The sequence below is a fragment of the Empidonax traillii genome, unplaced genomic scaffold (assembly GCF_003031625.1).
Source record: "Empidonax traillii isolate 1590-97213 ecotype Southwest subspecies unplaced genomic scaffold, ASM303162v1 scaffold175:size1888319, whole genome shotgun sequence".
Taxonomy (NCBI): Eukaryota; Metazoa; Chordata; class Aves; order Passeriformes; family Tyrannidae; genus Empidonax; species Empidonax traillii.
Genome location: NW_020955368.1, coordinates 1294553 through 1318030, shown reverse-complemented (window position 1 = coordinate 1318030; position 23478 = coordinate 1294553). Strand labels below are relative to the sequence as shown.

Here is a 23478-nt window from a genome sequence, read left to right as displayed (position 1 = left end):
TTTTTTACTTGGTAGTATTCCTGACTAGATATCTCTCAGTGAGAGGAAATAGGGTCTAACCGGGCAATTAATTTCCAGATTCTTGAGCTGAACCCATTTACATATGGGAATATGGTTTAAAAAAAAAGACAAAAAATACACATGCATGATTTTCACTTTAATCACTGAAAACATCTTCTCCATTCTCCTGATTTTCACTACAAACTTAAAATAGTGCTGATTAAATCAAACCATTTACTCCCTAGCTCATTAAAAAAAAACTTGGAAAAGCAGATGTTTCCTTATTACTAATAATCCTGGAAACAAACACTGGGTGCCAGCAGAAATGCAATTGTATCTTTTACTTTGCAGTCAACACTCCAACAGCCCCTGGCCGTGAGTGCAGCTCAGGGCAACCACAGCTCCACTTAAAGGCCTTGTTCATCCATCCCAACCAGGAATAAATGTGGAAAAAAAAGCCTCCACCCACCACACAACACTTGGAAAGATGGGGAAAAAAGCCTTTGGCCCCTTTCTCACTTTTATACAAATTGACTGCTGCGTTCTGCTACGAGGATTTAAAAACCCAGGTCTCTGCAATTGTAATTAAAGCAAGCAATAAAATGACAGAAATATACAAAGCAATCATTTTATAGGAGTAAATGTACAGCCTTTACTAATTATTGTAGAGAAAGAAGGAAGAAAAAAGATAGCACATGAAGAAGTCGTATCTACTTACTGAAACACCACCCACAAACTACAGCTGGGACCATTAAATAAATTTTGCATGGTCTAATTAACTTGGTTTGCAATCTCAATTACTTTTCACCCAAGAAATCACTTTTGCTCAGTTTTATGTGTGCCTGTTTCCCTTTTTAAAAAAAAAAAAAAATGATGTAAGGCATTCTCAGACAAGTGAACTCTAAACTTCATTTGTCTTTCAGCAGGCTTGATGGCTATGCATTTAAAAACCCATTCTATCTTATAAACTAAAAATTAAATGTACTCAGCTGTGATGGTCGTCATTGCATCTGCTATTTATATGCTAATACCCTCACTGAAAGATCTTGCAAATTATTCCACCATGCCAATATCTCATGTGCATCTACTCAAAACCAACTAAATATTTTTCTAGAAGATTTTGGTTAGGGAACCAGAATATTTATTGCTGTAGAACCTAGTTAGAGGGGTAACCTTAAGCACATAGATTTTTTTTTTTTTATTCAACCTCAACACAAAACATACTGCAGTCACGTTAAATGAAATTTGGGGACATTCTATGTAAGAAAACAGTGACTGGGGTAAAAATAATTTCTTCAGTGCCAGTAGTGTATCTTACATGTAAAGACAAGTTCCTCATTTTCCATTCCTTTATACACAATCATCCTGCACAGGACGATGTGGAAATAAATGCTGGCATTTGCACAGATTTCAGAACCATGCTTGGGTTTTCCTGTGTGCAACACAAACTGTTAACAGAGCTGTATTTATAGGGACCTCCCACATGCTCTCCCTCCCCTTCACTCCATGATCCGAGCATAAATTCAAACCTCGACAACTGCAAATTAGATATGTGGTCCAGGCAAAGCACATTTTATGTTTACCCGTAAAAGTATCACCATTCATTCCATTTGTAGTTGCTCAACAGCACACAGGCTTCTTGGCCAGGCTGGCTTTTATCGAGGAACGCACTTTTCACATTATTTCCTAATTTCCACAAGTTAGTAAAAACACTTAGAGGGTTCCAGCCCAACACTGAGTCCAAGTACAATGCTGGAGAAGGAGCAAAGCTTGCTCCAAATCGCTTTGGCAATATAACAACTACCCAATGAACCAGTTTTTCACTAAAGTATTGCACACTAGCCAGAGTTTGTATTTTCACAGTCCTTACTGAAGACCTCCTCAAGACTTTGTGCCAAAGCCCTCTCTTGAATCAGTCTGTGTTACCAGCTCCTGCATCTCTGCATCCTGGCAGGCTCAAGGTCCCAGATAAGCTTAGGAGGGATTTTAATAAAAAGCAGAAAGGTTTTACTCAAAAAGACCTGTAGGTTTTAAGGTGCAACAGTTCAAAAAAACTTGCACCTTGATGAATCATCATTCAAAGGAAATTGGTACGTCCAGGGTACCCACTGGGCCAGCGTGTGCATTTACAGTTTCACAGAGGACAGCAAATAAAGGTAGTCCAGAAAACTGATGCATTTAACAAAATTATTGCCTCAGGAAGACATTGCAAGGCAAGATTAGTATTTCTTTAGCAATAACCACTCAAGATGGAGCCTCAGATGTATTTTCATACCTCACTACTGGGGTTCCTACCGTCCACCAAAACCAGCAGTACTTGGTTGCATAAATCACCTTAAACCCTAAGTAAGTTCATTAAAAAGGCAAAAGTTCTCTTGCATGTCCCACATTTTTCATAAAATAAGTATCACATTCCGTTTCAGTTAAACTACCAAAGGCCTCCAGGTCTAACAATGCTGTTCCATTTCATGCACCCCCGTGAGCTAAAATCGAAGTCTGCAACTTTTCATTATTTAATTCCCCCAAAATGAAAGAGAATTGGTTCCCACCAAATTCGTGCTGACGTTTGATACCTATATTTAATTTGTTTTATCAAGAGCGATCATAGTGTCAGTCCCTTAAATGTCTTTGTGTAATAATTATACAAAAATAATGGTCGCATCTCACTTTTAGAAGCGCAGCAATGTACTTGTCCCATGCAGCTGCTGTGCATACATCAAGCGTTACAGCTTATTACACATTAAAAAAGGATATATTTAACAGTAGTATCTGGTTGCTTTTTTTCATTCACACTGGGAGATGAGCTAATCGGGTATCACTCCATCAATTTGGATTCTCTGATTAAGTACAGATTGACCTTCCTAATCTGCATTACCTGAGTTTATTCAGCTTCTGAAAGGGACACTCTCACTATCTGAGCTTAGTGCTGCTACAGAAATCTTCTCTGGATTAGGTTCCAGCCAGTTCAGGTTGCTGCTGCAACAGGAGCTCTGTTGTGGGTACAAGGGAGGCACTGGGAGTCCTCAGGGGGAAGAAGCAGAGACAGGACTATCCCTTTTGATTTCTGCTTGTGTTCAGATCATATTTAAACCAACCATAAAATCATTACCAAGACATATAAGCTGGTGTTCCCTGTACAACAGCGGCCTGCACAAGAAGCTCCACCAGATAATAAGTAGATCAGGTAGCTGCATAACAACACTAAGAAATACCTGGTAGAATTTAATTTTTAACGTTTCAGGAATTGCAGAATGGATGAAAGAATTTTAACAAAATATTAGCCACGCCTTTAGAACCAGACTTGATTTCTTCCTAACTCATGGATAACTGTGAGCAAGGAAACTCTGTAAAGTTCTATGCAGTTTTTCATTCATCTTAACATAAAAGGGAATGTCCTCAGACAGGAATGTACCCAGAGCAGAGCTCCCAAGGTGTTTTCCCTTCCTACAAGCAATAGGAAAGGCCTCTTTTTGTCCACAGAGAAGAAAGCAGCTGTTGGGCAGCCAATGCCAAGGTTACAAATGCTACCCTGAACAGCCACTACACATGAGCTAACCCTGCTCCCTTTTTCTTTCCAGACTTACTCACTTTCCAGCACACCACTCCAGATGGAATTGTTTAAATTCCTCACTGACTGTGAGGTCCAGGACTGGCTATATCCATTTCTGGACCAAAAGGTTGGTTTATGGTCTATTAACAACACGGTCAGCCAAAAATACCTCTTTCTTTACTCCTCCCCAGAGAAGCCTCTAGGTTTTCCAGAGCTTTTCAGCTAGTCCAAGTGATTTATGAACTATACTCCTATGATGCCTGGAAATATTTTAGGCAACACTGAGTTATTTAATTTTTTCATGATTCAGAGGCCTACACATGATAAAAGCTAAATTTTAGAGCTGAGGAGGGGAAAAATTCTCATTACTAGTCCTTTTCTTTATGAAATTTTAGAAAGAGTGATTTTCATCTAAAATGGGCTATGACAAGATTCCCATTAGCACTCATTCATGCAAAAAAAAAAAGTCCTAGTGCATTTGATGGATTACCACCTATCACTTGCACCGGAGCAAATTGTACTGCCAAAACTTTGTATCCACCACCAATGCACACCTGCCTCTGTCTCATGAGCCAGCCTGTGAACACACACACTGTAAAGTCAGTAACTAAACTGCAGCTGACTTCAATGATCACATTTATGAATGAATCTGAACCGCACATTTGTTAAAAATTATTTCAGACGCTGTTATTTTTAACAGGTAAATATACAGCTCGATAAAATAAGCCTAATTTATTACACAAAAGTCAACTCATTATTCTATGCAGGACACATAACCTTACACATATTCTCGATTGTGGATTTTAGATATAAAGATATTTTAGATGTGGATATATTTACTTCAATATTACTGCATTTAAATTTAAATGTATGTGTTAATTTAGTATGTGCTCCAAGCCTGAAAATCTTCTTCCCTTCCCATTTTTATAAATACACATTTAGCAATGTACCTTCATGAACCTCACAAATAAATTCAATATTCACCCTCCCCCTTGCAAGGTAGGACGGATAAAAAGCAGGAAGCAAATTTATATCCACTACCTGCAGAGCACACAACTGCTCAGCATTCATAGATGAATCAAGGGAGATGACCCTTGGGCCCGAAAAACTTAAATACTTAACATAAGGGTTAACTTGATGATAGAGACATCCCACCTTATTTTACAGTCTATTAGAAGAGCTCCAAATTGCATTGTGCGACCTGCGAATCAGATGGGGACCAGAGGTCGTCGCAGCGACAACCTTAGGAATTCATGGCTAGATCTGCATAACAAGATATTTTTAATAACTGCACAGCAGTGGCAGGCTGCACAGCCAGGGCAAGGCAGAAAACACACCACACCAACAATTCAGCTCTAGAAAAGAAAAAAACTCAGCCAAAGTCATCCCCCGGCTGATCGGACACGTGAGCAAGCAAGAGCTGCTCCGAGGGTTCATTTTATAGTGTTTTGGTTCCTATCAGTCCTACATCCTAATAGGACTTGCAAAACCAGAAAGCTCTTTTAGCTGAAAGGTGGTTACAAAAGAGATATTTCACAGAAATAATTAAAACATGACAATTAAAATGGCGAAGAGGGAAGAGGAAGCATAAATGTATGACTTATTTAATATTTGCTGCTTACTTTTACAGTTACGGTTGACATGGCTTTTCTGATAAACATTAGCTAGGAAAAAAAAAACAAACTAAAATGTTTCTGGGGCTACCAATTTGACAACACCAACGTTATTAAATTTTATTTATTCTGAACACATTACATGCTAACAATATATAGAATCTGATAAAGGACATATTAAATACTCCTATATCTCTCTTAAGTTTTAGAAAACACAGTCACAATCAACATCGAGTTACTATTCATATCTTAACGTGAAATGCTTCCCGTTTTCAAAGGGCAACTTTGTTAGGATTTAAAAGCAGCACCTGAGGAAAAGACTTCTCTACAGAGCTGTCTCTCTTGCTCTGTGGTCTCTGTATGTTTTAGCAGGTGGGGGTTCAGGCACTGTGAGGGATCACTAAGGACAATTATTCAACCCTCAGAAACAACATCTCTAAGATGAAGAACAGAGGAAAAAGCATAGGGATGTGAGTACAAGAAGCTGTTACAGAAGGCTGTCAGCTGGACTGGATTGGCTATGGCTGCAGAAAGAGAAAACAATGCAGTCTTTGCTTCTGAATTTTAGAAAATTCAAGTCCAGCTTTTTTTTTTTTTTCTAAAGGAGGCACTGACTTCACTAAAAGCCGGGCTTAAGAAGAGCCAGTTATAAAGCTACAAAATTATTAGATAGAAATAACTTGCTAGCAGTGCTAAAATGACAAACTGAAGTTAGATATATGGAAAAAAAAGCAGCAGTGGTCTTGTAGCCAAGTAATTGGTAGAACTCTTGGCTTAATTTACAACACATTAAAATCTTAACCTTTTAATATATTAAAATATTTTAAGACTAAATTATGAGCAGCAACTATTTAAGTTGTAAATTTGTGGCCATTTTCTGACATTACTCTTTCATTAAAAAATCTGAACTGTATTACAGTGAGGTTTGAGTATCAGATCAGGTTCTGGACAACACAAGGACAGGCTCCTCCAGATCTAATTATTAATGGCATTATTGAGTTCAACCAGATGTTTCACAAGGATAAAATTAAGTACACGAATAAATCAAGATCCAAGCGCGCGCTCCGATTTGACAGAAGATAAGGAAAGGTGAAACAAAAAGTAATGAATACAGATAATGAAAAACCATATATCCCTGGTTGTTAATGTAACTTGAAATTTAAAATTGAACACGTAACAGGCCTGTTAAATGACCACTCTGCTGACAGACAAATGAGAGGGATGTTTCTCATATCATCTTTCCTGCTGGATTCTGTCTGTCCAAGTTTTAGGCACCCTGAGTACTAAACATTCCACAACTTCCCAAAGTAATTACAGAACAGAAAGTCACACTTTCAGAGTACAAAATACCGTTAAGGAGCTACATTTCTATCAAAAATGTCAAGATTTCAAGTATTATCCTAATGGATAATCCTTTATGGAAAGGATCTAAGTGAAAAGTAGTGTACATGATTTACAACACAGTATATACTTGTCCTCTCACAGCTTTTAAAACTGCAGGATCATTTGCATCTTATCAGCTGCCAATCAGATACTAAACAAGAAAAACAATTAAAATCTAGTATTTTAAGAAAAGGAGGAAGACATCAAAAACTAGAATGATTTTTAACTAGCAAAAATACTTTTAGAGAACAATTTAAGTAAGTTATTCCTACAAAATAATTAAGCCTCTGGAAACAGAAATACCTACACCAGTCTCAGCCAATGATTACAACTGTAGTTGTATAATAACTCATCTAAATCGAGTCAAGAATTAACTCGAAGGGTCTCTGGTGTATTGCTGTTGCAGTAAGTTTACCTGAAAACACAGCCCGAGCTGATGGCTGGCTTTGGATCAAGGTGGCACAGAGAAAAATGCGGAGCATGCAGTATGCACTCCCTCTACTGGGCACTGGAATTATCCCAAGCAGGCACTCCGAGAAAAAAGGGATATGTCAAGCATTCAGGTACCGTGAAATAAAAGCCCTTCTACAGGTCCCGCCCTCTTCCCCCCGGATTCGGCTAAAACACACGTTCACAGGAAAATGGATTTCAAAACTCTTGTTTATGCTCCCGAAATGCAATTTCTGTCAGAAACCTGATTCACCCAAACAAGAATTTAACCACACTTGTGTAAGCACACAAAAAACCCACTAGCCTTTGACCAACACAGCAAGTCTGTTCATTTTTTGTCCACCTCCCACCCATTTGAAACAGTAACAGCTCGGGAAAAAACGTCTGGATGACTCCTGATCTGCTGGGGGCACAGAAACAGGAAGAGGGAATCTCTGGGCAGCAGAGACGTATTAATAATTATAAAATCTGCTGCGAGGGTTTTGTTCCTAGACAGTCAAAGAAAACCCCCTCTTTTTCTTTTTCCTCTCCTCCCACAGCTCCTGAGAGGCAAGTGCAAAATGGGTGCCACAGGCTACTGGTGTTGGCAGGGTCTAAGTGTCACGTGGAAATGCTGGCCCTCCTTGTAATTAAGGCCCTCTGATGGTTTGAGTTCCTCACTCTCAAGGAAGAGAAAAGAAAGAGGTGGTTATAGCTCATGTCACTATAAACCATTTTAAGCCAAAGTGTCTCACTGTATAAAGTCCTGTGTTTTCCTTCAAGTGACTTTGTGGAAGTGAAGTTCCACAAACCTACAGGAAGTTCTGTGCTTTGCAAAGCAGTGGGACTTTTCCGTTTTTCCATAGAGGTAAAAAAAAAAAAATAAAAACCAAAAAAAAAAAACTTCAGAGAAAATAATCTGTGCTAATTCTCTAACAAGGCTGTGAATGCCCACAAGTCCTGCCTTGGAGGCTAGTGCTCCATGATCTGCAAAATGAAACAGGAAACAATGGAAAGTATGGATGTAATAATTAGGATTGCCAAAAGCACACACCTTGTGCACCAAAAAAAAAAATGATTCTTCTGTGAATGCAGGCCAGGTAACCACCAATTTCTTCCTCTCAGTGTAATTCACATCCAGCTACACTGCTGGTATATTCATATTAAACGGCAGAATGAAGAATTACTCCAGATGTATACAATTATTTGCATTTCAGCCACATCTTTGTATAACTGATCAGCTAAATAAGAGTATCAATGACACATGGCAATGGTAAGGGACTTCAGCACCTTCTCTCTTTTAAATGGCAATTTAAATCTCTGCAGGATTGAGAGTTATAATAGAGTTCACAGTCATAAGTCTCCAGGTTCACTGTCTCTCACTAAACACTTTGCTTTATCAACTTTCCCGATCTCAGTTTGAGGATGGGTAAAGCCTTTACTCTCTCTGTTCCGACACAGAACAGAAACAAAGCACGGAAAAGAACAGATGAAAAGGGGGGAAATCAGTGACCACGGAAGCATGGAGATTGAGCACAAAGAAAATGCAAAAAGTCTGACAACTCCTGACAATTCTGCTTTATATTTGCTATAAATGCTCCCCTTTTTCTCATCTCCACTCTGAGCAGGTACAGCACTCACTGACTCCATGTGCCACCAGTAACATCCACAAAGCCCCATGCTGTTGGGACAGGGTGGCCCAGAGCCAGGGCTCTGAAAGACAGACAGACCATCAGCACTTCTTCTCTGGGGTTTAAAGACACAGAAGGCAGAAAAACTTTGGCATGGCAAGAGCTACAGCTCCAAGGACACAGGGACAGACAGAGCCACAATACATAACCAAGGCAGCAATGCTGAACTAAAGAGGAGCTGTGTGTAGTGTTTCATATGCTGACATGTAAATATTTGACAGACGGGGATTTAATAACCGTGGTCTAAGAGATTCTGTTTGTTTTGTTTCTATCAGACTCTCAATTTACCATGTTTTTACGTCTCAGTAAAGTCATCTGACACATGAATAAAATATAATTTATACAGTTGCCTTCTGCAGTACAAAGCTCTTTATGTTCAGGTTATAAATTTAAAATAACTCAGCACTAACATTAAATTTGGTTATTTTCCACTGGAGAAAAACCCTAGGTATAATTATATATTGTTTTCAATGCTTAAGTTAACTCAATCTGCATTGCTCCATTTTGAAAGTATTCCTTGTGAGCACTGCTATTATTTTCCTTTTTTTTCCCTTTTAACAATGGAATTTATTAGTCTTTCAACCTAATAGAGGTATTAGTTATAAACATGCTATGAAAGCATATAGATAGCACTGATCACTCTCTAGAAGTGGTAACAATGCCACTTCAAACACATCCACATGCACACGCACACACACGAAAATCAAGGCTTGAATGTCCTTTATATCTTGTAAGAAATATAGCAACCAATATTCCATGCAGAGGTGCAGCAAATGAAGCCCTGTCAAGCAAATGGCAGGAATGACAGCAGATGTCTGGATTCCTTCATAGCTGGTTGCATAAAGGTAGCACACATATTTCACTGGAGAAAAAAGAGCTCTGACAAGACAGTCTTTTCATTCAGAGTTGGCATTTTTGACTGGTGTGGCACATCAGCAGGTGTTAAAATGATGAACCAGATTAATCTTGATTAAGCTCCATTTGCACAATGAAAGCAAAGTCTGCAACACTCAGTCATGGCTAAATGAGGCTACCACAATGTAGTCCAAAGGATAATGTCCAGATCAGATTCTTACAATCCAGTAAATCCAAACCAGACTCTAGTCTGACCCCTGACCCAAACCACTTATTTTCATGTCAAGCTATACAGTAATTTCATCTGATCATAGCCAACAGAAATGAGTATTATGCAGCTCTGCTTTTTAGTTGCATAAACAAGCCATTAGACTCCTTTTTGCATCTCAGTAACGTACTTGATCTTCCAGCCTCTGTTTACTCACCAGTTCTATCTATTTCACAAGAACTGTCACAGGTAGTTAATCTTTGTGAAACAGTTTAATGCTCTAAAGCTTACATAATAACCAATTCTCTTATGGTAACCTCCATCACATCACATGCTCACTAGAGAGAGTAAATGCTGCAAAGCAGAGAAACTTGTCTACTGAATTGACAGACACTCACATAGTTTTGCAAGTTGTAAAAGAACATGAGTATTACAGTGTTTACTGAGAAATATGCACAAAAGAAGCTGAGGACCTAACAGTGTTCCACACGAAGAAACTAAGAATAAATAAAATCTGCACTTATCCACTTCTCTATCCTAAACAACATGAGGGATGCTTTAAATGGTTTTATCTAATAACCAGGCCACTGGCATATTATACAGGTGTTTACTGCAACCTCCCTGAGTGAAGCTACAACCAGCTAAATTAATGTACCTTTCAATAAAGCTTCTGTTGAAAAGTTCCCCAGATTAGAGCTTAAGAGAAAAGAGCTATTTTTGTATACAAGGTAAGATTTACTAATGGGGTCCTCTCCAGTAATTTCGAGAAACTCACCACTTTTCTTTTTCTTGCTTTGAAGGAAATGTTCATTTCCTTGTATTTCTTCATAGCAGCCTCCAGTTTATTCTTGAGTTCAATGGCACATCTTAGCCGATCATCATTGATTCCTGCTCTGGTGAGTAACTGCAAAGGAAGAAAACAATGTTCTAACTCATTTTTCTAGACATCTGAGCAAAACAAAATTTTTATTTTTTCCTTCATAATTAGTGAAATGACATCGTCACAAATTCCTTTGTTTTACAAGTAACAATTAGCAAAGCCAATTCTTTTCCTATACAGATTATAAAAACCAACAGCAATTAGTGAAGACAAATAATGAACAGCTATTACAAACATCTTCTGAGAGTGTCCTTCCACAGGCCAAATTCCATGCAGGAGGCTCCAGGGCATGCTGTTTATCTGATAGACAGGTGTCTGACAAAAACAAGCTGTGTTTTACTTTATTGCTTTGCAAAAAGCCCTATTTTACCCTACCTTAAAAAAAAAACAAAAAACCAAAAAAACACCACATTATTGACTGTAGGTACCACACCCAAGGCTGAGAGCTATCAAACAAGTTACACAGCTCCTGCAGCCTCCTTTGGTCCACCCCTACTGAAACAGAAATCTTTCCTAGTTGCTCCTATGTTTCTTCGACCTTATTTTCCTTTTGGCTCACTCTCCCTCAAGACTTTCTGCACCCCAGTCTTTGTTCCACCATCTTTTTATTGAAAAATTAAAAAAAAAAAAAATATCTCTTTATCCCACCTGAATCCAGGACTGTATAGAAGGCCAGAATTTATTTCTGAGAAGTTTGTGAGCATCCATGACACTGTTTATGATGGCAGTGTTATCTTCATTCTCTTGCACTTTTATATCTGCTCAAAACAGGGGAAAAAAAGAGTTAGAGCATGACGTTTATGTATCTTAGACATTAATCCTTCTAAAATATTTGATCACTTCAGGGAAATGTACAAACATCAGAATGCTTCTCTGTTCAGTATTAGTTATTCTACCATTATCCACATATTCAAAAAATCCGGGAAAAATATGAAGTTTTCAGTCCAGTGATGCCAGAAAGAGCTGTTAAGCCATCATAACTAAAGAATCACCAAATAAAAACAGGAAACTCATCTTATTATAGGTACTATGAACAACTGATACAAAATTTCAGTCTTAGAAGGTAATTAGTAAAATCTGTTACTCACACACAAGAACACCAAAAATTTCAAAGAACAGTTACAAGATGAAGCAGAAACAGAAGAACTCCAAAATAAAACAAAGTGGTATCTAGGAATCCCAAAGCAAAATAGTGCCCAGCAACCCCAGCCTTTAAGTAATAGAAAAAAAACCCAAAACCACAACTACAAAGCACTTCACACAAAGTGTGAAAGTAGCACTTCCAGCTATATGTCAAAAAATTTTCCAGGTACCTGTGGAGATTTCAAGGTCTAGAGTGTACTTATGTGAAATAAGCCCGTGGTTCCTAACAAAAGTCTGGTAATCATCATCATCATCATTGAGAGCAGGGTCACCGGACTGAACCTCTGAGCGTGTGCCTCCACCCAACTCTTTTTGCTCACGCTTCTCCTGCTTCTCATCTGACTCTTTGTTTCCATCAGTTCTGACACACTGAGAAACAGGAAGAATGTCCTTGCTGCAGCATGGCTGTTCATCATCCCTGTACCCAAAACAGGACTGGTCAACTTCCCCCCGGGAGGAGGAGGGGGATGCAGACATTTGCTTGTCGGGTTCCAGTTCCGCGTCGTTCACAGCGAAGTTGAAAGGATCCGGCATCAGAAGCTGGAAACAGTTTTCCATCTCTGTCAGTGTATCAGCAATCTCCTGGGACATTTCTATCAAGACAATTGTTTTAGAATATTGTTAAATACTGTAAAATGTTAATGTCTCCAAAGCAGACACTGAGTTACAAAACAAATCTGACTGCCAAAGGGGGGAATCCATTTATCCAGTGATCAGTGATGATTCAGCCATCCACACCTCCCTCTGCCGCAGAAACTGTCCTTATAGAAGTGACAGTACTTTTCTTAAGCAGGAAATCTAGAATTTCCTGAGCAAGAAATGTAGAATCAGGGTTCCACCCTTCCCTATCCTCTCTAAAATTTCAGTATGCAAGGATGACACAAGTACTTCATAGAATCTGAAGGAAAACGGTGAGGATATTCTTAGTGATGTTGGTGAGTATTCATTCTACAGCTACAAATTTTATAGGTGCACATAAGTGTAGCCATTTCTTTCTCCAAGAGATGCTACCAATAAAAATTACTTTAAGAAAGTTGAATCTCTTTAAAATTCCACTCTCATGCGTGAAAACATTTCCAGCATGCAGAATAAAGGCAGACACAGTTGGATGCATCACATATAATGAAGTAATTTAATTAAATAACCCTTTCTAACTGCAGCATAACATACCAACTATCTGTGTTGTTCTCTGGCATTACAGAAATGTTTTTGCTGTGCACATATCTCGGGGGCTTAACCCCTAGTTAAATATATATTTTCCAGCTGCAGTATGATAATCTTCATAGGTATCCTGCACTGTATCCAGGATTCCTATGCCTATACTTCTGGAACCAATGATTGTATATATAATATAATTAATGTCATCAGCCCAGAAGGTATCGGGAAGTCTGTGCTTAATTAATGACAGAAATCAAGTCACCAGCTCCGAAAAGTCTCGTGATATGTTTGCTTGGGGTTATGCATTCATACTTGACTGAAGTACAGACCACACCTTTACTTGATAACACTTCCTTTCTTAGAAACAAACACCAAACCAAACCAAAAACCCACTAGAAGAACTGAAGTAACTGACCTTCCATTTCCTTTTCAGTTCTTTTGACTTTTTCTTTGTAAACGTTATCCAGCCGTTTTTGCCTCTCCTCCTCCCTCCTCCTTTCAGCCACGGTTCTGGCATGCACATCTTGAAAATCCACCTAAGGAGGAAATGAGGAAAAAAAGTGTAACATCCCTCGTAAGAAATATATAGAAAATCCATTTCCTAAGATCCTTATCTGTGGTGAAAAATCCTCTAACACCAGCGATCAGCCAGAAGCTCAGCAGCATTTCCTTTTATCTCTTCTCCTCCTCGAATCAATAACTACAGCAATTCTGAACAGAGCTTTTATTTCTACTAATAAGGGACTGCTGAGAATCAATGGCTTTCAGAAAGGAATCATAAGGTAGAAAAACAAAACACTTAGATTTTCACCCCTGAAGTGCAGGAATAAACTAGGCTTTGGGAGACTTTTGTCACAGGATTGGAGACAAGGATTTAGGGAGAGTGGGCAGGAACAGACTATGCAGGGTAAACGTTAAGATCACATGAAAACATTACACTAGATCCACTATTAGTAAAAGAAATCCAGGAAAATTCGTAAGCACTACTACCACAAGTATACATCTCACTTACTGAAGAGCTTTGTAAGCAAGGAAAGTAAAATACATTCAAATTTACTTAACAAAAAAAGACCAAATTTGTGATTTTACAATTAGGTTTGTTGGATTTCGGGATTGAGCGAAAAGTCAACATTCAGTCTCCCTTTCTTATGAGTAAAATACAAACATAAATCTGAGCAACTCAAAATGGTGTTTCTTAAAATATTTGCAGTGTGGGGTTGGTTTTGTGTTTTGTTTGTGGTTTTTTGTTGTTTTTTTTTTTTTTTTAGTTTGGTCTTGGAAGGGCTTGAAAATGTAAATTTTCACTCCTGCTTTAAGGAAGGGAGTATTGATTGCGTTACTGGGTAAGGAAACCCCTTCGAAAAAGAAAAATACAGCAATCCTTTGATTGCTACCACAGAGCTTTTATTCACTTCAACACAGGTGACACGGAGTGCTGAGCAAGCCTGCACTTTGCTGATGCTGAAGCCCACAGACTCTCTGGTGCAATATTTACAGACACAAGCACTCACTGAAGGTGTCTGTCATTACTGCCACTCTTAGATGATCCAGCACGTCCAGTAATGGCTCCCAGATATCGACATCCTCCACCAAAGTTCTGGAGCCACAGAAGTGATTTTTGTGAAACAGCTGTCACAGAAACTGGCATGGAGAGTCCCGAGCGGTTTAGGAGGAGAGGCACTCGCACCAAGCTCTTAATTTTTAGTGGGGAATGGGTGGGCAGAAGGATGGTAGGGAAAGGAACTACACTCACAGCCTACAGCAGCACATGGATCACCAGTGAGCTTCCTTTGGTTTTTAGGTTTTAGGATCTGATTTTTTCTACCAAGCTTGCACAGCTCTCCACACAGAAGTAGGAGAGCATCTTCTGACTGTTTATAAAATGGTTTTGGTGATAATTAAAAAAAAAACAAAAAGCCAACCAAAACCACAAACCACACACAGAGCTAACACTTCTAAGCTGCCCTATACTGCTGTGCCAAACCTGTAACTCTCAAAAGGAGAGGTCAAAATGCCTCCTCAAAACTTTGGGTTGCTTTCCACACTTCCAAGCATTAAAACAGCAAAAGGCCAATTGGCTCACATCAAGTCTTTAAGTACACGAGATACCAAACTACCTGAGATTGTTCCTAATGTTTCCAGAGGAATTCAAACTCAGCTGCTCCAGAAAACAGCACAGCCAGCCTCGCTGGGGAGCTTGTATCACATGGGGAGGGATCCCTCAGTCCTAACTGCCCACAGGAGCACAGCCAGGTCTGCCAGACTCCAGCAGAATTGTTGTACACTTGTGTTCCACTGGGTAAAACCGTGCTATGTATTTAACCTCCCTTGTCTCAGTCTCGCATTTCTCCTCGTCACTGTCCTTTAGTTTCCTTTCTTTACTAAGCAAGACAAAAAAGGAGAATCCAGAGACAATCATCTTTAGGGAGCAGATGCCAAAAACTGTATTAAAAAACCAGCAGACTGTAGTAAGTAGGGAACACGATGAGCTTAGTGTGGAACCAGAACAACAGGAACACATCACATATCACAAAGGTTTTTGGATGTACTGTTAGGAACACTGAACATCTGTCTTTCTGAAGAGCAAGAAAATCAGTATGTTTATTGAAAGCCTGTTACCATCACGGATCATGTGAATGCTAGAATAGCATTCCCAATTTCATTCTCTGTGCAGCAGAAGACAGACAAAAGCAGCAGTATGTTCCAAACACTAACTTGAAGCCTTGAGGGGAGATTTAAAAGCAAGTGGTTACATGCAAGAAATTTTCTCTTTAGTAAAACTTCTTGTATGGCACAGTAACACTGCAGCTGGTGGGGGCAAACATCCACACTTGCTGTCTCTGCTGCACAGTAAAGGGAAGCTACAACTGGATAGCTCAGTACAGAAATCAGGTTAGTTTAAACTGGCACAGAAGGACTTAATTGGTTATCCTCGGTTTACAGCATAACCATTATTTCCCTTCCAAAAAAGGCCTAAACCTTGGGGCTCCAGGCAGGATTCAGTGGGTGAAAGCAAATACTTCTTACACCCTGAGAAAAGGCTGAGCCCTGCTACGATCACAAGCCTGGGGCTTTTCAAACTTTACAATCCTGAAGGATGAACCGAAAAGGTTTGTTTTCCAAAGAACACGGTCCACAGGGTGTGTCCTACAGGCAGAGTACCTTCTTATTCCGCTTTAGGAAGTGGTATCCCAGGGAAAGCTGCTTGTAAGCCTCCCCGTACTTCTCGTGCCAGTCCTGCACCGCCTTGATGGCCGCTTTCCTCAGCTTCTGCGCCACCTCCTTGGGCGGGGGAAGGGGCTGCTCGTGGTCTATGCCCACCGTGAGCTCCAGGAACTCCTGGAAGTTGGCGATGAGCAGCGTCCTGAAGTGGTGGGACCTGGTGAAGAGCTCCTGCACCACCTGGAAGGCGGAGAAGCGCATCTCGGCGTGCTCCTCCTGCAGCCGCGTCACCAGCAGGTGGAAGGCGTGGCTGATGTGCTCCTCCGACGACCTGGGCAGGGAGACGAGGAAGGAGAAGGAGCGGGGGGTTACTTAAAGAGAGGCTCAGCAATGACAAAACAGAAGTTCGTGGGGTTTTTTAATGTATTTTAAATTTTAAACCTGGCAGCACCCAGGCCCTCCACAGCACCCAGCCCCCCACAGCAAGGCCCAGGGCGGCTCCTGGGACCGCTCCGCGGCTGCCCGGCCCGGGCAGAGGCAGCGGGCCCCGGTTCGCTCCCTCCGTGCCGCCGTACTTGCAGATCTTCTTCAGCTCCTTCATCCTGCCCGGCTCCAGCCGCGGCTCCCCGGAGGTGGTGAGCTCCTCCACCAGCTCGGCCAGGCGCTGGTCCATGTCGGCCGGCAGCGAGGCAGCGGAGCTGCCGAGACACTCGCCCGGCCGGGCAGTACCTTCCTCAGCCCGGGAGAGCCCCGGCCGAGCTGCGGCAGCGCCAGCGGGCCCGGCCGAGTCTGGGCGGCGCCATGTTCAGCCCTCAGAAATGGCCCCGCCCCTCGCTGGCCACGCCCACCAGGGAAGTGAACTCCAGCCCCTCAGAGGAGGCCACGCCCCTCAATGAAGCCCCGCCCATCGGGGCTCTCCACCCACCCCCCCGCCCAGCGGCGGGTGGTACCGTCCTCCATCCCCCGCCCCCCCCCCGGCCCGTACCACCGCCCCGCCCACGTGACGCGCCGGCACCCGGAAGCGCCTACAGGGGAAGGGCGGAGGGAGCCCTTAAAGGAGCCGCGCCCCGGTTTGGGAGGGTTGAACCCCCCGTTTAACACCTTGGTGTTCACGAACACTCGTTGTCACAGAGTCGTAAAAACGCAGGATCGCAGAATATGCTGAGTTGGAAGGGACCCACGAGGGTCGTCGAGCCCGACTGTTAGACCTGCAGAGGGCCATCCCCGAGAGTCACAGCGTGTGCCCCATGGAATGTCGAGGGCTTGGAACGGACATGAAATATCCAACCTCTCGCCATGGGCAGCGACACCTCCCCCCAGACCAGGCTGCTCCAAGCCCCGTCCAGCCTGTCCTTGGGCTCTTCCAGGGATGGGGCAGCCACAGGATCTCTGGTCAACCTGTGCCAGGGCCTTGCCGCCCCTCACAGGGAGGAATTTCTTCCTAATATCTAATTTAAATTCCCCTCTTTCGATTTGTTCCCGTTTGAAAATGATGTAAGATAACTGAAAAGTGTTTCCATGAATCCACAGCTCAGGCATGTGTTGGAAGCAACGTGTGTGAATTGGTGTTGCAGGTCTGTCAGCTGGCTCCTGTGATTGGGAAAGACAGCACTGAGCACTTTTCACAAGAAATAAACTTATATCTTCAAATTTACTGCAGTAAATGAACACATAGATTTTGCAATTGCTCTGTTATTTCTCAATACATCAAACCAATGACAACTTGCTTTTTAACAATATTTCTCTCCTTTCCCCACTGCCTTTCGACAAAGAAAATGGATTTCCATGTAAAATTCACGCAGAGAATGGCACCATTCATCTTTGAAGTTTAGATCAGTTTACTCTTTCATTATTCCTTATTTTTTCTATTTCTCTTCCTCATTTGATTGAAAGTGCCTCAACAACTGCTTTCTGTTAGGGTATTATTTGCAGAAGTAGAATTGCTGTACTATCTGGAAACAGAATTTCAAAATGAGCCTCAAGCAACAGACTTCCCATCTACAAAGGCACCGATTTCATACCCTTGCATAATGTTTAAAGAAATCCCTGCAAGGAGCCATATGGTTTTGCAAGGAACTGGCTGATGAATGAGTGCTGGGTTATGTAACTCATTCATGGTAGTCCCTCAGGCAAATCCCAGCCAGAGCTAGGCTATTTATTTATTTATTTGTTTTTAAAAATCAAAGGCAATTATGTAAAACTGTGTTTGCTCAAGTTGCTGAGTCCCTTTCCCCCCTCTATTCTTTAATGAACGTGGTAAATAGCCACCATTCAAGTATCTCCGTATATTTTTCCTCTGAACCAATGCAGTAAAAGGCTGAAGAGAACCAGAACGCTGAAGAATTCCTTCAGCTGCAAAAGTCCCAACCCTGTGCACCTGCATGGATTTTCCCTGGCACGACTGTTCTGGGCTGCTCCATGGAGGGGAGTGCAGGACACCGCGGAGCGCGGAGGCAGAACTGAACACCAGCTGCTACCCCGTCAGAGCCTCAGAGTTCAGTGTCACTGTCACTTTTCAGCTGCTCTCAGCAAATCCTGAGCCTGCAGCTCCGTGCTGCGGGGATTGTGTGGGGTTGGTGAATCGAGGAGTTGCATTTCTCAACTTCTGTGCTGAGAGATCAGCGAGAGCAACGCAGTGACAGCTTGTGGGTTCTCCTGAGTGAGTGATACCCTGCAGGAGCAGAGATTCTTCCAGAAACGCTGTCCTGTCCACCACCTCTCCAGGATACCCAGTGCTGTCGTGATTGGCAGGAGGCCTTTGCAGTGGGAATGTTGTCCTAAAAGACATTTCCAGATATGACCACTTGGTCCATCCAGAGGTCATCTCAAGTTCACCCGGTATCTTTGGCCATACACACAGGCAAAAAAAGCTCCAGAATTTTGTACATTGGCACCAATGACTTGGGTCTGGCTGTTCTTACATTAAATAAGAACCATTTGTTCCACCACAAATTTAAAAGGTCAAACTGATGGCTCTAGGAAGGATTTTTTCAGACTTTGAGCAATACCAAATTATCTGTTGCAGCCTTTTCTAAAAGAAACATCTCAGTAGGAGACAGTTCCACCATTTCACTGGATGATTCTTTGCCAGGGTTTGTTTTCCAGCTTTGCTATAAAGGAGAATGTCAGTCAGAAAGGAACCCCCCTGAACTTTTAAGATAGCTGTATTCAGCTTAATGATATGAAATTAAAAAGGAGGATTTCTTTTCCTGCCAAAATGGAACTTGGAAAAAAAAAAAATCTTCCCTACAAATAATTTGGAGTTAAAATAACTTTGGTTTCAGATCTGAAGATACAGAAACACGATAAACACTGACATTAAATTGTCACCAAGTTTGTGCCAATTGGGCTGCAAAGAAAATGACCTCCTGTGTGAGCTGAATAGATGCTGAACCATGGCTCTGAGTCGAACAGAAGGGTGACAGATACTTGAAAGCTTTGAACTACCCCATAAGGGGTAAAGACTATGTTTGAGCAGATGTTCCCAAAGCCTATTCATTAAACTGTCAATAGTGCAAGGCCAAAGATACTTGGTGACCTCCTCTCATTATGTGAAGTAGTGACTGTGACAACACTTGTGCTACTGTGAGGTTTTGTAACTCTGCCCTAGGAGAAGATGAATGAACCTGCTCTGTATGGTCTAGATCACTAATTAAATAACCACTCGTGAGCTGGATGGAGCAGCAACAGCTGTGGGAGAACCACCACAAATCAAGGAGAACCTTCCTGCATGTATCTTATATTCATGCCTAGAATAAGCTTTAAAAACAATCCTACAGTGATTCCTGACACTGCATGTCAGTGTGAACACAGCTGACTGCTATCAGTGAGGGTAAATTGCTTTTTCCTCCTTGGAAAGATCTGTGCAGACTTGAACTGGAACTTTATGAGCATTTTTCTGTGTTAGACAATACATGTCCACGTCACAAGTTGAGATTTTGACATGAATGCACCCAGAGAAGACCAAAGCACACCCCACCTCACTGCAAGTGGGTGTCTTTGCGGATCTGGGAGATGTTAGCCTGCAAGGCAGGACTCAGATCAGGTGGCTCAGAAAAGGAGGAGCTTGAAGTTTGATAAAATGTAGAAAAGGAAACTGAAGAGCCAAAGGAGACCCCCAGGCTTCCAGAAGAGGGGATCCAGCCCCTGATGCTGAATCATACAGTGACAGAAATGGCAATTTCACACTTATGCAAATATTTCTTTCTAACATAAAATGTTATCAGAAGTTTCTTAAACAGGTTAGAGACTGGTTTGGGTGTCCCACTGACTCACTGATGTTGGGTGGATGCCTGAGCTGTCCCATCCTTGGGAAGCCACAGCCTGTAATAGAACTGTGGTTGCTCAGGCTGGATTCTCCAAATGAGAGACTGCACAGAACTGTGGCTTCAGATACCCAAAGAAATTGCTTTTTAATTCTTTTCCCAAGGATGTGGAGAGAACTGCTCTGCTAAAAGCAGCAGTGCTGCCTCCAGTTACCTGGGAATGATGGAGTCCATTCCTGATGTGAAACTGTTGTCGCCACTTTCGGAGCGGACGGGCGATGGGCCTGCGTGTGTCACACAGCCATTGCACACCACTGCACAAACACTGCCTGATCTGTGGGTTCCCATTTCAGATTCCTCTGTCCTGTTCGTGCACCGAGCAGCTTGAACCCACAGTGACATTTCAATCACTCACTCGCAGGAGCGAGTCCTCAGTCATCCATCTAAATCCACTGCATTCCCTCAGCACCAGGAGAGTGCCCAAACGAGCCTGATCTCAGCCCTCAGGCCTGTTTGGTATTTCTATCACCTTTTATTAGCAGTGAACAAGAAAGCCACATGGATCAAAACAAGCTTTTCCAGGGTATTTCTTTTACTGTTATGGTAAAAGAATGCTTTGTCTCTGTGAAGTGATTATTTATACAGGTCAGTTTTGCAGTCAAAAGGAAAGTCCCTGGCTTGAGAAGATTACAAGGTAGTTGGGACAAAAATAGAGTGCAAAGACCACAGTTTAAGAGAGAAGGAAATGTTGGAGTATAAATAAAAGGAAGAAGGAAGTGTCTTGAAAAGAAGATGGTATCAAGTTTTGTGAAGTGTATGTAGCCATTTATTTATGCTTTTAAGGAGGTGTGTTGCACTTCTGGGGCTCAGTATGCAAACTGGAGCAGAATGGGAAAATATTTATTCATGTTTCATGTACTTGTGCCCCTTTGCATACTCACAGTCTCTGCTGCAAGTGTGTCAAGACAGTCCCACTGATCAATACACAGCATGAGGCACAAAAGGACCTGGGAGTGCTGGTCAGCAGTGGCTGAACATGAGCCAGTGTGTGCCCAGGTGGCCAAGAAGGCCAGTGGCATCCTGGCCTGTATCAGAAACAGCGTGGCCAGAGGACAGGGCAGTGATTGTCCCCCTGTGCTGGGCACTGGTGAGGCCACACCTCAAACCCTGTGTCCAGTTTTGGGCCTCTCACTATGGGAAAGACCTGGAGGTGCTGGGGCATGTCCAGAGCAGGATAACAAAGCTGGGAAAGGGTCTGGAGCACAGGTTGGATGAGGAGCAGCTGAGGGAGCTGGGGGTGTCAGCTGGGAGAAAAGGACTCTAGGACCCCCTGACAGGAGGTTGTAGCCAGGCAGGGGTTCAGCCTCTTCTCCCAGGTAACAAGTGACAGGACAAGAGGAAATGGCCTCAAGGTGTGCCATGGGAAGTTTAGATTGGATATTAGGAAAAGTTTATTCATAGAAAGAGTGGCTAATCACTGGAAGGGGCTGCCCAGGGAAGTGATGGAGTCACCATGCCTGGAAGTGTTCAGAAAACACGTCGATGTGGCACTTGAGGACATGGTTTGTGAACATGGCAGTGAGGGGTAAGTGGTTGTATTCAATGATCTTAGAGAACTTCTCCAAACTTAATGATTCTATGATTCTATTCTTTCATATTTTGCACTGTTAAGACTCCCAAAGTGTTCCACAAACTTTCTGGCAGCTGAACTTCAGCACAGCCTGGAACAAGACTCATAGGGACAGTCAGCGCGTCGGAAGGTAAGTTGATTTTAAGAAGATCACGTGACAGATCATGTCCCAGGAGAGCTCAGTGCAGAATTTGGCGTGCTGACTCCATCCCCTGAGCTGCAGCTCCTCCAGCAACATGTCCCTGCCCCAGTGTGACCTCAGCAGTGTTACTCATGCAGCCACCCCTGTTCTGTGTTTCAGCTTGTTTCATGTGAGTGTTAAAAGGCCTCTTCAATGCATCACTGCTACTTTTCCTCTTTGCACGAGTCACAGAGGTAAAATTATATCAAACAGCGAAAAAGCAGTGTGGTAAACATGCCTCAATAAATTGTACACCAAAGTTTTCTTGACATCCTCATTGAGTGGCGAAAAGATCACCCCTTTCAAGAGGGACAGCAGATCAAAACCCCAGCTCTTTGCTCTCCTCATAATTTCCTCCAGAAAAAAAAAAAAAGGTCAGTTATGGATACTTCAGTAAAAATAGCAGAATTCTGGCAGAATCTGTGTGAACTGTGATCTGTTGATCTGCTTGGAGCAACCCCTTCAACAGCCTTGGGTGTGGTTCTGCAGAGCTCCGAACACTCAGTTCTGCTCCAGGTCATGGAACTTGAATTCTAGGGAAGTGTGGGGGGTTTTGAAGTCTAAACACAAAACTGACAGTCAGTAGTTTCAAATGGACAAAAACTATATTTGTAGGGATAGTAGAGGAGACTGTGCTGCCGGCAGTGCTCTGAGCTGGGTGACTGTGGCGGCCTTTGCTCAACTGAAATCACAGAAAATGCCCTCTCATTGCCTTTGTCGCTGTGTTCCTACATGGCCACGAGAGGCACAGCCCCTGAGAGCCACAACACTCTGACTGATTAGGGGAAAAACACTTCTAATTTTATTTAGGAAATATTTAATTTATTTAATTTAAAAAAAGAAAAACAAACAAACAAAAAAAAACCCCAAGTCTGTATTTTTAGGGAAAAAATTGTATTACATTATTTAAGCTCACAGAGCTATCAGAAGAATAAAGTACTTTTTTCAGATAAGTACATTTTCCCACGAGAGTAAAATTGAACTTTATGATGAAGTATAATGTACTTTGGAGTCAATTTGCAGATAAGTGTAAAAATGAACATTATAAAACCCTGAACTCTTGTCACCCTTTAGCAAAAGCTGTGCCTAGTGAACTACAGGCACTAATTCCATTTATTCTCCCCTACCTAAGCAGCCCACGGCATTTCTGCCGGTGTTAAACCACACGCAGGGGGACCACTGGAGACGGGGCTCTCCGAAGGAGGGGCTGTGGGGTGCGGGGAGCTGCCCCAAATCCTCCGGGGGGCTCCGGGGGTCGCGGGGCTGCCCTTGGCGCAGCCCCCAGCAGATGGCAATGCAGGAACACCTGTAGCCCGTCCAGCGAGGCAAG

At 42.2% G+C, this 23478-nt stretch overlaps 1 protein-coding gene across 1 annotated transcript in view; it reads right to left on the bottom strand.

Annotated features, from left to right (window-relative positions):
• The window catches only part of UVSSA (UV stimulated scaffold protein A), a 52395-nt gene extending 35529 nt beyond the window's left edge, over window positions 1–16866 (bottom strand). Inside the window, exons 1-6 of the mRNA XM_027885993.1 lie at window positions 16648–16866; window positions 16073–16403; window positions 13326–13446; window positions 11923–12345; window positions 11258–11367; window positions 10505–10633 (exon numbers count right to left, since the gene is read on the bottom strand). Coding sequence (XP_027741794.1) covers window positions 10505–10633; window positions 11258–11367; window positions 11923–12345; window positions 13326–13446; window positions 16073–16403; window positions 16648–16745 — 1212 coding nt within the window. The 5' untranslated portion in view covers window positions 16746–16866. The remainder of the gene's footprint in view (window positions 1–10504; window positions 10634–11257; window positions 11368–11922; window positions 12346–13325; window positions 13447–16072; window positions 16404–16647) is intronic.
• Window positions 16867–23478: the final 6612 nt, after the last annotated feature.